We start from the raw sequence: 14,496 nt of genomic DNA on the forward strand, positions 1-14,496 counted from the left end.
TTCATATTTACTATATTAAGAAATTGAGAAGCTTCAAAAATGGTAATTGATCTATATTTTTAAAATAATAAACCCAACATGTTAATATAAATTACGTGAGAGAGAACTATTTTCTGAAACAAAAAAATTAGAAAACCACTGTTTTTTATTTTTACAAATCTCTTTGATATTGGCTTAATAGAAGAGAGATTCTCATATCTGCTTCTGCCTTCAGTCTGTTGTGAAATGAGGCTTCAGTGTAAATGTATAAAGAAAATGAAGCTTCACACAGACAAGAAGTTGGAAAAAGGAAGAATATTTTAATAGCCTCTCAGATAATCGTGGAAATTTTTATTTGATACAACTACAAAACTCAAAAAGTAGTCATTCCTTCAAGATTAGTTATAGTGTGAAATCTGAATTCATATCAGTGAGTTTTCTTTACACTGTTACGTTAAAATCCATTGATTTGCCTTGCACTTTGAATGGGTCTCTTACACAGGCATGATTTTATAACATCATGCATTGGCCACTTGGAAAACATTGGTGCAATGAATTATGCAGATTTTTCTAAATGTTGACACATTTAATCACAGTATTTTAAAATTACATTTGTTAATATCGCTATCAGTCATCTAAAATTGATAAATTAGTGAGAACCTTTCAAACTTACCATGGCAGATGAAAGTTTTCTAAATTTTCAATTTTAATTTGGTAGCTTGAATTTTATCATTAGCAATGACTGCAGTTAGTTTTGTACTTCAAGTTTGAGAAAATGTGTACCAAACACCCAGTCAGAAAACCATAATTTTTATTAGTGTTTCTTTTAACTAAAAATGGTTTTCCATGGTCATGAGAAACCCTGGGCTGGAGGAAGCACAAGCTGGAATCAAGATTGCCAGGTGAAATATCAATAATCTCAGATATGCAGATGACACCACCCTTATGGCAGAAAGTGAAGAACTAAAGAGCCTATTGAGGAAAGTGAAAGGAGAGTGAAAAAGCTGGCTTAAAGCTCAACATTCAGAAAACAAAGATCATGGCATCTGGTCCCATCACTTCATGGCAAATAGATGCAGAAACAGTGGCTAACTTTATTTTTCTGGGCTCCAAAATCACTGCAGATGGTGATTGCAGCCATGAAATTAAAAGACACTTACTCCTTGGAAGGAAAGTTATGACCAACCTAGACAGCATATTAAAAAGCAGAGACATTACTTTGCCAACAAAGGTCCGTCTAGTCAAGGGTATGGTTTTTCCAGTGGTCATGTATGGATGTGAGAGTTGGACTGTGAAGAAGGCTGAGCGCCGAAGAATTGATGCATTTGAACTGTGGTGTTGGAGAAGACTCTTGAGAGTCCTTTGGACTGCAAGGAGATCCAACCAGTCCATCCTAAAGGAGATCAGTCCTGGGTGTTCATTGGAAGGACTGATGTTGAAGCTGAAATTCCAGTACTTTGGCCCCTGATGTGAAGAGCTGACTCATTTGAAAAGACCCTGATGCTGGGAAAGATTGAGGGCAGGAGGAGAAGGGGACAACAGAGGATGAGATGGTTGGATGGCATCATCGACTCAGTGGACATGGGTTTGGGTGAACTCCGGGAGTTGGTGATGGCAGGGATGCCTGGCATGCTGTGATTCATGGGGTTGCAAAGAGTCGGGCACGGCTGAGCAACTGAACTGATGGGAGGATAAGAAAGCTAGTTTATCTTAAACTCAAAACGGTCTCACTAGTGGTTTTCCTTGAAAGAGCCATTGTACTGTGGTAATTATTTATGTTGCCTTATCAAGAACCCTAAGTGAAATTGGTGGTAAACAATACAATGGCTAACTGGTAGTTTGGTGCAACTGCCTTGATTCACACTAAGGCTCCAGCACTTTTATTCACCAGAGCTTTTGAACCATCAGCTAATGTCAATATAGGGAAGAAAAGGCAAATAATGTATTACTGTTACAATACTTTGACCTAGTGTATTGTCTGAAAAGATTTGTGCTATGCTGTGCTTAGTCGCTCAGTCGTGTCCGACTCTTTTGACCCATGGACTATAGTCCGCCAGGCTTCTCTATTCATGGGGATTCTCTAGGCAAGAATACTGGAGTGGGTTGCCATTCCCTTCTCCAGGGGATCTTCCCCACCCAGCGATCAAACCCAGGTGCCCCACAGCGCAGGTAGATTCTTTACCATCTGAGCCACCAAGGAAGCCCCAACATCCAAGAATTCATAAACTGTACTTTGCTGATAACAGGCTCAAATGTGTCTTAGAGATTCTCTGGACCACTGCCCTGAAGCTCTTCAAGGAATGGATGGAGAAAGATAAATACATACATATACATGTACCTAGGTCATTATTAGTGTATTTAGTAAGCAGTCCGTAAATATTCATCTACTAAATGAGCTCAGGTCAACATGATTCATGACTGTTGCCTATTTACAAAGACTCTATCTCATGTGAGATTGGAAGACATAGTATAACTGTATAGTTTACTTGTCTTCCTTCTTTGCAAAGGTGCCGTACCTCTTGCTTCATGATTATGTTCTTGCAATAAATCTTAAATCTAGCTGAATAATGGAGCAAGCTTGGATAGACAGTGGAGTCGTAAGATGATATTCTTCATTTCTAGAGGCAAGTAGCAGCAGTATTCGTTTACTGATTTGAGTTTCAGCTTAAGTATCTGGTGCTATATTCCTTCTCAGTCTCCATGATTCCTTTCTCTTATTCACATCACTTACATGTTGATGTTTTACAGAAAACCCTTCTCATTCTACGCATTCTCTCTAATCACATCTCCTCTGTGGCTTCAATCAAGAATTTTTGTATTATTGGCTCCAAAATTAACTTGTCTGTCTGGACCAGATCTTCCTCTGGAACCTATGTATCCACTTTACCTGTGCTGCTTGAATTTCCCCCTTGTTGCTCTGCCTTTATTCACTGTTGCAAATAATACCAGTATTGTACATGTGGTTGACCAAATCAGGAACAGAGAAATCAGTCTTGACTCCCTTTTCCCACTGCCCCATGAGTGATATTTTTAAAAACAAATTAATGACATAACGATAAGCTGCTTAAGCCTCTCAAGTGGCTCTCCATTGCTTTCCATATAAAAATAAGGTTGCTTAGTGTGGCACACAAGGCCCTCCATGTCACAGCCTCTACCTTTCTCTAAAACATTTCTCATCCCTTTTGCCTTTTCACATTGTGTTTTTTTTTTTTTTTTCAAGTGTTGAAACCTTTGTCTGAACTGTGCTTTGGGGAATTAAAAGTAGGCTTAGTCTTGTGTAGTACACAATAGGCCAGAGAGGTAACAGGGAAGCAGTGCTCCTCCTGAGGCTGCTGGAGAGCAGCCGCTTCGTTAGCCAGAGGTCCCCTTGGGGTAAGATGACTGCCAGGGAGAGTAGAGACTGAAGAATTCCCCACTGTTACTAACTGGGAGGTTCTAGGTTTAATTTTTATGAAGGAAAATGTATTTTTTGGTGAACTTACTGTGCTGTCTGCTCATTAATCCTCCCAGTGGCTTCTCAAGTGACCTGTCTTCAGTGCATTTCCTCCTTTGCTTAAGGCCCTGTTCATTTTAAGCATTGTATGCATTAATCTTATCTATTTTAGAAATAATTTGTATTTAACATTTTGGGTATTTTTGTTACTTTGAAACATAGTGTGAGATTTGACTTTTGTCAGTTTATTTTCATTGCATTTCTCATATTTCTGTTCAACTGTGGAAGGATGGAAATTTTTGATTACAGTGTTAGTTTGCTGAGCATCTGAAATGTTAGTTTATCTATATAACTTTATAAAAGCTTTAAACATTATTTTGCCTCATGTCTCTGTGAACAAAAAATATTGCCTGCCACTTCAGAAAATAGTGCTGCCTGCCATCAAGCCAACATCTGCATCCCCCCGCCAGTGGCACTCCCTGAGGAGAATTGAAAAGGTAGAAAAATTAGGTACTGACCGCAGATAGTTAAGATGCATATCCGAAGAATAATTTCAGCGAGCCCAGACTCTTGTATCTCCCTAGACATAAAAAAGCACTAACATCATTAAATTGAGACATCTGTTCTTTGTGATTGGCAGTAATCATTCAATCTTTAATTACATGTTTTATTTTTTCCTCTCAGCAAAAACTGTTTATCCTGACTCCTCCCTTACCTGTTGGGAGCCGTTTCTCAGAGCTATCTCAGAGGCTCTCTCCCAGACTGTAGTCCTCAGTAGGTCCCCAAATAAAACATAATTTGCAGCTTTTAGATTGTTTTTCTTCAGTCAACATAACCATTAAAAAGTTGGTAGCAAAGATTTTTAAAAGCGTTAGTGTTAGATATTTCATTATTTCAACGGTTGTTGAGATGTTTCATTCTGAAATCATCCACTTGATACTCATTGGAGGTTATGTCCTTGAAAAATTTTAAATGTATAGTTGTCCATAGGTACGCCCGCTTCCACCCCAGAGTGAAGTCATTCCTTCTGTTTTCTAGTCAAGAAATAGTTTCACTACAGTTTTCAACACCTGTTTCTTTAGTTAGCAGAAATAAGGGAGATGCCCAGGTCATCTTTGTTTTTCATTCTTTCTAAAGAGACAGTGACCAAGGACTCCAATGGTTAGGCCTCCACACTTCCACAGCCAAGGACCTGGGTTCAGTCCCTAGTCAGGGAACTAAGATCATGTGGCCGAAAGAGAAAAGAAGAAACAGTGACAAAAATCTTTTTCCTGAAGGAAAGTAATAGCCCAATTAAATCTTGATTTTATTTAGAAACTAAGTGGATTTTTAGTAGCATGTGCCTTAGGAAAGTTACAGCCTATGTCTGTTGAGCTCTTAGGCTATTCACTTATTTTTTCTTTAGGTGATGCAAAAACTTTCTGGATGGAGCTGGAAGATGATGGGAAAGTGGATTTCATATTTGAACAAGTGCAAAATGTGCTGCAGTCACTGAAACAAAAGATCAAAGATGGGTCTGCCACAAATAAAGGTATGAAGCAATAAAAACTTTCAACACATTTAATGCTAACTATTGCCCACTGGCAATACAGTTTAGTTCTAATTCCAGTGTGTTTTTTTTTTTTTTAACTGGCAAAATATTTTCTTTTGTTTTCTAAGAACCTGACATCAGTTCTGTTTGCTTTTTTTGTGTATATGCTCTGTTTCTATAAAAACTCATTTTTATCATACTATGAACATTTGTAAAAGTGGATGAAGAGGATTATTTTGAATAATAAATTATGAATAAATAAATCTCTTTATCTCAGGCTACTTTTCTCTCCCTCATTGTATCTTTATGCAGGGTGGAGGGGGTGTATTACAAAACCAGTATGTGCTTCTTGTAGAACATTTGGTACATACAGTAAAATATAACAGATTACCCATCACCCAGTCTTTCAGAGACAGCTTCGATGTATATGGATACGTTTTGCCTGCTTTAAACAGAATTTGCCTTAGTAGTCTTCAGAAAGCAAGTCTTGTGTTTTACATAGGCAGTCGGTTCAGTCATCCACATGTTTATTTTTTCTGTTTCTTTGTCTTCAGCCCAGGTAGTTGTAGAATATAGACTTTTATATGGAAACTTCCTTTGTTACATCAGAATATATGATTTTCAAGCAAAACGTCCACCCTCCTATTCTTTGTTTTTCCCCAGGATATTCTTAATTCTTTTTGGATATTCAATGACATTAATCTGTTGTGTGTTTGTCTGCAAAATTAATACTGTCTTTCATTTTAATATTCTCATTCCTTCATGAATCTGATACATGTAGGTTTGAATTCACTTCTACCTCTTCCTATCGGATTGATCTGAAGTAAACAGCTTAACCTATAAGCTTCAATTTCTTTGTTTTTAAAGTAGATACTCATAAAAACCTCTCAGAGGAGTTACAAAGATTGAATGAGATAAAGTATGTATCAGTGAATTGCATAGCACAGTAGCTGACATCTTGAATAAGGTGATGCTGTTGCCAATTGTTTTCATTCTTTTTTCCCTTCCTTAACAGAATACATCCAAGCAATGATTCTAGTAAAAGATGCAACTATAAACCACAATTCAACATTGATAAAGGGTATGTACATTTCTAATCCTAACCTAGAATATTCTCTGCTGTTTTCTTGCTTTGAAGCAAGCCAGCCTTAATTATGTTGCATTAAGCAAAGACAGTTTAAAATAAAACTGCAAGATCCATATAGGTAAGTTATGGAAATCAGTGTTCCTAGTCAATGAAAAGTCCTGCCCATCCAGAGATAGGAAATGCACACCCTGTTAAACCTCTCGGGAAGAACAAATGTCTCTCTTCTTCAAAAAAGGTTCTCCTATAAGAAGCACAAACAGAATTCCAAGACTCCAAACCACTGTAAACCTGCTTTGTGTAAAGAACAATGCTACAAAGATATATTTTGGTATAGATAAATTGATGGAAACTTTTTTCATTTCTAGATTATTATTAGAACATCAGTGTATCAACTTTAAAGGAATTGAACAAAGATAATGTACTAGGATTAGAAAAAGAAAAATTGAGAAGTTATTTTAGGTAAACAAGATCCTACTGTATAGTACAGGGAACTATGTTCAATATGCTATAATAGTCCATAATGGAGAAGAATATGAAGAAGACCATACGTGTGTGTGTGTGTGTATATAACTGAATCACATTGCTATATAACAAACACAACACTGTCAATCAATTTTCCTTCAATTAAAAAACTTTTTTTTATTAAAAAGTTATCAGAATCACTAGCCTATAAATGTTAGACTGTCACCAATTTGCTAAAGTGTTGAAGTACATTTTCTAAATTTTAGTTAATACTGCCATATATTTTCAACAGATTGTAATCATTTTAACTGTCATAATTTAGAGCCTTAGAGTTTTAAATCTTTGAAAATATGGTTTAACATCATCAGTTTATTTTATTTATTTATTTTTTAAATATAAATTTATTTATTTTAATTGGAGGCTAATTACTTTACAATATTGTATTGGTTTTGCCATACATCAGCATGAATCCACCACAGGTGTACACTTGTTCCTCATCCTGAACCCCCCTCCCACCTCCCTCCCCGTACCATACCGCTGGGTCATCCCAGTGCACCAGCCCCAAGCATCCTGTATCATGCATCGAGCCCGGACTGGCGATTCGTTTCACATATGATATTATACATGTTTCAATGCCATTCTCCCAAATCAGCCCACCCTTGCCCTCTCCCACAGAGTCCAAAAGACTGGTCTCTTTTGCTGTCTCATACAGGGTTATCATTACCATCTTTATTAATTCCATATATATGGGGTACTGTATTGGTGTTTCTCTTTCTGGCTTACTTCACTCTGTATAATAGGCTCCAGTTTCATCCACCTCATTAGAACTGAGTCAAGTGTATCCTTTTTAATGGCTGAGTAATACTCCATTGTGTACATGCATCAGTTTATTTTAAAGGTTTTATTTTTCAGAAATGTTTTCAGTTTCAGTCGCTAACGTAAAGTTTTAGAAAAGAGAACATTCTTTCAAGAAAACAGTCTTTCTCCCAGTAGCCTACAGTAGCACTTAGAATCAACATACCTTAAGGGTTAGATTAGTTTTCTAAGAGAGAAGCCTATAAGTGCAAGAGGTGGTAAGAAGAAATAATTCTAAACAGCTTTTTTCTTTCTAAATAATCTTTCCCAGTAAAAGAAAGTAAGTTGGGTTTTTGTCTTGGTTCTTTTAAAGTAATGATTTCATTAGTAGAAATGCAGAGTATTCTAGTTCCATATTTTTATATGTTTATCTGAAGTGTAATTAATTTATCAAAATAGAAGTATATGTTTGCTAGTGGTAGAGCTAGCAAATGTTTTTAAAGTAATCAGGGAATTATGTTGTGACATTGCTAGCAAATGTAGGGATTAAACACTTCATAGTACTCTTGCCTGGAAAATCCCATGGATGGAGGAGCCTGGTGGGCTGCAGTCCATGGAGTCGCTAAGAGTCGGACACGACTGAGTGACTTCACTTGCACTTTTCACTTTCATGCATTGGAGAAGGAAATGGCAACCCACTGCAGTGTTATTGCCTGGAGAATCCCAGGGACAGGGGAGCCTGGTGGGCTGCCGTCTGTGGGATCGCACAGAGTCAGACACGACTGAAGCAGCTTAGCAGCAGCAGCAGCAGTAACTTTATTAAACTTTAGGTTTCATATTAGTATTTATTTTTAAAGGAATACTAAGACTGGGAGAAACAAAAGGACTTGGTGTTGAGGTCAAAACAAGCCATCCCAGATCCAGCCTGAATTCCCCAAACCACTAATATACGTTTGATTTTTCTTTGCTTGTGTGTAATTCTAGAAATATTTGCTGTATCCCTATACAAAGAACTGGATACTGTTTTCTTGAAAGAAATTATTATTACTCCTTTCTCCTCTTATCTAATGGTTGATATCAAATCTCCCTGTTTTTTAGTAAATCTTGTTTCCGACTCTGCTTATACACCTTTGTTATCTTTGTATCTGTTAGTATGGCGTTATATGGCTCATTCAAAGAAATTTGCTGGGAAAAATCAGAAATTCTTAATTTGAAAAACTTACTTTTTTTTTTTAAAGGCTGTGCCATATGGCATTGGGTTATTACTTCCCCAACCAGGGATTGAACTTTGCCTTCTACTACGTTGGGAGCACAGTCTTAACCACCGGCCGAAACTAATTGTTAATCAGTTATTGTAGCTCTCTTCATCTGTCAGATTTTAAATCTTCTTTCTTTACCTCCATAACTAAAGAGGGATATTTGCTTTCCAGTTAGCCAAGGATGACCTTGGATTAGGGCTTCCCATGTGGCACTAGTGGTAAAGAACCTGCTTCCCAATGCAGGAAACATGAGATGCAGGTTCGATCCCTGGGTCAGGAATATCCCCTGGAGTAGAGCATGGCAAATATTCTCGTATTCATTTCCAGTATTCTTGCCTGGAGAATCCCCTGGACAGAGGACCCTGGTGGCCTAAGGACACAAAAAGCTGGACATGACTGAAGCGACGCATTTGTCTGCACACAAGACCCTGGATTATAACTTAAACTATTCCTTTATTTTCTTAAACTTTTTTTTTCTGTTTAATAAGACTGGTCTACACTAAAGGACCAATGCAAGTTAATAATAAGGCAGGAAGAGAATCACTTTTTTATTAAGGTCCACCACTTAATAGGAAAAAGCATGATTAAAAACAATTTTTTTAAAAACAGATTACTCTGCCTATTCACTTTTTTTTTCCAAAATAAGAGCAGGAAATCTATAACTTTTTTTCATTAACTGCATAGCTTATTTGTATAGTGAAGTTATGTTAGAGAGTAAGAATAGGTGAAGTTGGAAAACACAGAGACAAGAATGAACCAGGGACGTCCTGGTTCAAGATGAAATTAAGTGCAGAAAGATATAGGGGAAACTAAGGGAACTATGAAGGAACAAATGAAAAGACAAAAAGAGCAACCCAAATACTTTTCCCTCTACAAAAATAGAAAGTAATAGAATAACAAGAAAGCAAGAGAAATGTGAAGGCCTCCCATTTTGTGACCTTAATAGTCTCTGAGAGTTACACTATTTTTTCTGTAAAATACAAGCGGAAATAGGGATACCTGATGTTTGCTTTAAAGGATGATTAAAATTCAGATAAAGTTTGGGCCAAGTTAGAATATCTGCAGTAGAAATTTCTTCTACATCTCATTTTATCCTATCTTATTTTCTTAATATTTTTAAAAATGTTGATACCTAATTTTTGCCTCAATTTTGAAACCTTAATGGTTTCAGATTTAAGGGCTTCTTATATCTCTAGTCAATGAAGTTATTATTTAGATATTACAGTGACTCATTTTTAACTTGTTTGTAATTTTTTCATGTAGATCATACATCTGTGACCCAGAATGCAGAAGAAAACAAATTAAGTTCATTGCCCTCGACATCATATGAAGACTTCTTTCCAAAAGACTGCACCTATCTGTATGTATAGAAGTTAAATTTATTTATGTTGTTAGTGCTTTTGCTCCCAGAAAGTGATTTATTGTTGCTAATCATTTGACGTAAGAGTAGATAAAATATATTAAAAAAGGATTCTTTCCCATGAAAAGTTTTTTTTTTTTAAATCTTCTTTATTTTGTATTGGAGTATAGCTGATTAACAAACAAGGCTGTGATAGTTTCAGGTGGACGGCAAAGGTACTCAGCCATACATATACATGTATCCATTCTCCCCCAAACTCCCTCCCATCCAGGCTTCCATATAACATTGAGTAGAGTTCCCTGTGCTTTACAATAGGTCCTTGTTGGTTATCCATTTTAAATACAGCAGTGTATAGCTGTCCATCCCAAACTCTCTAACTATCCATTTCCCCTGACCTTCCTGAAAAGTTTTAAAAGTTGTATATTTTATGTAGCTTAATAATTCTCTACATAGGTTATTTGTTAAATCTGTAAGTAATAAAATCTTTTAATAAACTTTAGAACTAAGGATACCCCAGATAAAATTTTTTCTCTTGAATATATGCTGAGTTAATCCCTTCATAACAAAGAACTTCTTGAATCATCAGTATTTCATATTCCCTTTCCCCAAAAATAGAGGAAATGAACTGATGACATTTTGTAGAAAAGAATGCCACAGAACCCAGCTTGAAACATAATTTATTTGTTTTAAAGTTCAAAATCAAGTTGAAAAGGGAAATGAAACACTCAGTTTACTGGTTATCCAACACTAGTGGAATTGCTCAGTTGTGTCCGACTCTTTGCGACCCCATGGACTGTAGCCTACCAGGCTCCTCCATCCATGGAATTTTCCAGACAAGAGTACTAGAGTGGGTTGCCATTTCCTTCTCTAGAGAATCTTCCCAACCCAAGAATAAAACCCAGGTCTCCTGCATTGCAGACAGACACTTTACCCTCTCAGCCACACTGTAGCTATGTAAATCACTCAAGAGTAAATTAGTCTAGAACAAAACAAAGAACAAAGCTATGAGAGCTTAAGAGAATTTATTTCAGTAAGTACTGAATGAAACCAAAGGTATATATGTCCCAGGTAGACAAATAGTAGTGTTCATAGCTCAGAATATACTATAATGCTTTATAAGAAAAAGTGGTAGAAAGGAACTTGGCATTTAATAATAAGGAAAGAGTAATTCCAGGCACAGTCTTTAAAAAAGAAGGAAATACTGAATACCAAAGTAAACAAATAAATCAAAAACTTATTAAAGTGGACTAGGCTAAGAAGATAGAAATTAAATGGAAAAACAAAGAAAAATGGAAGAACAAAGCAAAAAATGCATTACAGACTATATTTTTACTATGGAATGTACCCCCAGTATTATTCAAAAACTACTAAAATAGATTGAAATTATTTAAGGGAAAACATAACCTTACCTCTTTTTTGTTGTTGTTCCTTCCGTCGTTTTTAATGTATTAGGTGCTATTGCATTGTAGTCCATGGATATGATAGATTTGCATTGATCTTTTAGCTGCATTGTCATTCAATATTTTTTACTATCTTTTTGAGAGTTTTTAAGATTGAAACATATAAAAGAATATAGCAAAAACTATACTAACACCAGCCAGAACTAACAGCTATTAACATTTCATTGTATTTGCTTCCAGTGTCTTTTTTTAAAAGAAAACAAAACACTGTAGTCTCTTTTGAGCCATATCTAACTTCTCACCCTGTTCTCCTCTCTGCCTTTCTAAGAGCAGTCACTGTCATCACTTATTTCTCTAGTTCATTTTTAAAATATTTACATAGCCATAAGTAATATTTAGTGCTATTACTTATAGTTTTTAAATTTTACATAAATATTCATATATGTACCTTCTTACTTTACTCAGCATTAGTTTGAGATCTAACCATGTTGCTTGCTGTGTTATAGATCTGTTTCATTCCCTTTAACTGTTGTTTGGATTTCCATAATGTGAAAATACATTTTATTTGTTCATCCCTTTAAGGATGGATAGATCATTCCAAATATTACCTAATGTAAATAGTAGTACAGTGATCAGTTTTACCCTAAACTTTCTTTTAAGGAAGTATTCATTGTGAAAGTTGCTATTAAGGAACTCAAAGGTATAGTCTGGAATCTATAAGATTACCCAAAATGTAGAAGAAAAGGGCAAATGGATGAGAAAAAGAAGAGAATGATGAATAGTGTTCTTAAAAAAGAAACCATTACCAGAAAACCAATGATTTTAATGAACACTATAGAAATATTTTCTGGATTATCCATGTTATAATGTTTTCTTAGAAATGTTAAGAGTTTCAAGCTAAGACGATAGAGTTAGGGCCACTGTGCTGCTGCTCATAGCTCCAGTGAAGGAAATCACAGTATCTAAACTAGGCTTCAGGATGGTTCCAGCAACTAGAAAATGAAAATACATGCTTTTCATTTAAAAATTTGTTATTTAGGGAATTCCCTGATTGTCCAGTGATTAAGACTCCATGTTCCCAGTGCAGGGGACATGGGTTTTTTCCCTGATCAGGGAACTGAGATCTACATGCCATACAGCATGGCCAGAAGAAAAGAAATGAGTATAGAAAATAAGAGAACATTTTTGTGTATTTATAAAAACTTGAGATATTAAGCTAGTAAGTCAAAGTTAAGTGAAAGGACTCTTGACAGTATTCAGTAAAAGACTCTAGAACAATTGGATATCATTTGGAGAATTTAAGTTAGATATTCATGTTACATCAATATAAACTCCAGATGAAATTGAACTCTCAAACCCAAAAAATTAGTTATAAAATTAGAACCCTTAAAGTCAGAAAAATAAAAGATGTCTTTCTATAACATTATTTAACATGGCATTATTCATAATATCATTTATACTTTATTATAAATATTTAATTCTCTGCCTCGAATGTAAGTTCCTTGATTACAGAGCTCTCATCTTTGTTTTCATAGCACCTGGCACATAGCAGGCATTCAAGAAATCTTTGATGCCCTTGCAGCCCTACCTCCCAGCCTCCAGGGAGGGGAGAAGGGCTGCAGGTGAAGATAATCACCAGTCGCAAGTGATTTAATCTTTCATGCTTAAGCAGTTAAACCACTATAAAAAACAACAGGGCTCTTGGAGCTTCCTGGTTGGCAGACACTTTGAGGTGCTGGGAGGGGGGCTGCATTTGGAGAGGGCATATGGAAACTCCATGCCCCTTCTTACCTACATTACCCCATGCCTCTCTCCCATTTGGCTGTTCCTGAGTGCATCTTTTATTATAAACTGGTAATAGTAGTTAAAATGCTGTCCTGAAGTCTGTGAGTCTTTCCAGCCCATTAACAAAGAGGAGGAGGTTGTGGAAACTCATGGATTGGTCGGAAGTGTGGTGACCTGGAAATTGCATTTTGCATCTGGATTAGGGGCAGTTTTGTGGGACTGAACCCTTTAATTTGTGGAATCTGATGCTGACTCCAGGTGGATAATGCCAGAATTGAACTGAATTATTGGACACTCATTGAAGAAGTGGTGCTAGAAAAAAAACACCACCTATTTGGTGCTCAGAAGATTAAAAAAACGTAACTTTATATAACTGTAAAACATAGATTTATTTCAGGGTCTGGCTTATTTTCATGTTGTCTGAGAAGAAACTAATATAGGAATTAAATATCATCTTAGTGTTTTTTTAAAATATGGGGAATTGTGCTATAAATTTGAGGTTCTAATAAATAATTAATTTTAAACAGATCTACAGAAAACCAAGAAATTCCCCTTATGGAAAATAAAGATGCAGACTTTAGAGAAAAAGAATCTTCTTTAAATTTATCTTACCAAAAGCATGAGTGCTCTGGCACCTGTCTGATGAAAATGCCATTTACCTTCAAGGGGGAAAACCCTCTGCAGCTACCAGTCAAATGCCATTTCCAAAGACGACACGCAAAGACAAACTCTCATTCTTCAGCACTCCACGTGAGTTATAAAACCCCTTGTGGAAGGAGTCTACGAAACATGGAGGAAGTTTTTCGTTACCTGCTTGAGACAGAGTGTAACTTTCTATTTACAGATAACTTTTCTTTCAATACCTATGTTCAGTTGACTCGGAATTACCCAAAGGAAGAAGAAATTGTTTCTGATGTGGATATTAGCAATGGAGTGGAATCGGTGCCCATTTCTTTCTGTAATGAAATTGACAATAGAAAACTTCCACAGTTTAAATACAGAAAGACTATGTGGCCACGAGCATATTATCTAAACAGCTTTTCCAGCATGTTTACTGATTCATGTGACTGTTCTGAGGGCTGCGTAGACATGTGAGTAGAAGAACATGGCATTTCAAAAAAAATCTTCTGAATGTAGGGGTACTTGTCAAGAAATCCTGCTGTGTATCAGTTTGTCTATCTTATCTAAAACCAGTTCATCAAGAATTGAAAATAGATGCACTCTCCTTTAGCAGTAGGAAAGAAACTCTTCACCTATTATTTTGTTTATCGGGGAATTATTTCTTGCAGAGATAAGTTTTTCCCTTAATCTGTTACTGTAACTATTGATAGCAACAATTAGGGCTAATGCCGTGTAACTGTGCCAAACATTGTGACAAGTGCTTTCCATTTATTTTCTTGTTTAG

General features: G+C 36.1%; 1 protein-coding gene across 26 annotated transcripts in view; it reads left to right on the plus strand.

The window, feature by feature from the left end:
• The window catches only part of SETDB2 (SET domain bifurcated histone lysine methyltransferase 2), an 84,307-nt gene that overhangs the window by 5,859 nt on the left and 63,952 nt on the right, over positions 1–14,496 (plus strand). For 13 of the 26 annotated variants that reach the window (XR_009595187.1, XM_042254712.2, XM_060394339.1 and 10 more), the window contains exons 4-8: positions 2,487–2,603; positions 4,818–4,943; positions 5,959–6,024; positions 9,810–9,906; positions 13,619–14,182. Coding sequence is in view for 25 of the 26 variants with exons in the window: in XM_042254712.2 (XP_042110646.1) it covers positions 2,582–2,603; positions 4,818–4,943; positions 5,959–6,024; positions 9,810–9,906; positions 13,619–14,182 (875 nt within the window). In the remaining variant the exon portion in view is untranslated. Of the gene's footprint in view, positions 1–2,486; positions 2,604–2,626; positions 3,910–4,817; positions 4,944–5,958; positions 6,025–9,809; positions 9,907–13,618; positions 14,183–14,496 lie in introns of those variants that run through there. The other 13 variants (XM_042254714.2, XM_060394338.1, XM_060394354.1 and 10 more) reach the window with 7 other exon arrangements.

This window comes from Ovis aries, chromosome 10, assembly GCF_016772045.2.
Source record: "Ovis aries strain OAR_USU_Benz2616 breed Rambouillet chromosome 10, ARS-UI_Ramb_v3.0, whole genome shotgun sequence".
In the NCBI taxonomy this organism is placed as follows: Eukaryota; Metazoa; Chordata; class Mammalia; order Artiodactyla; family Bovidae; genus Ovis; species Ovis aries.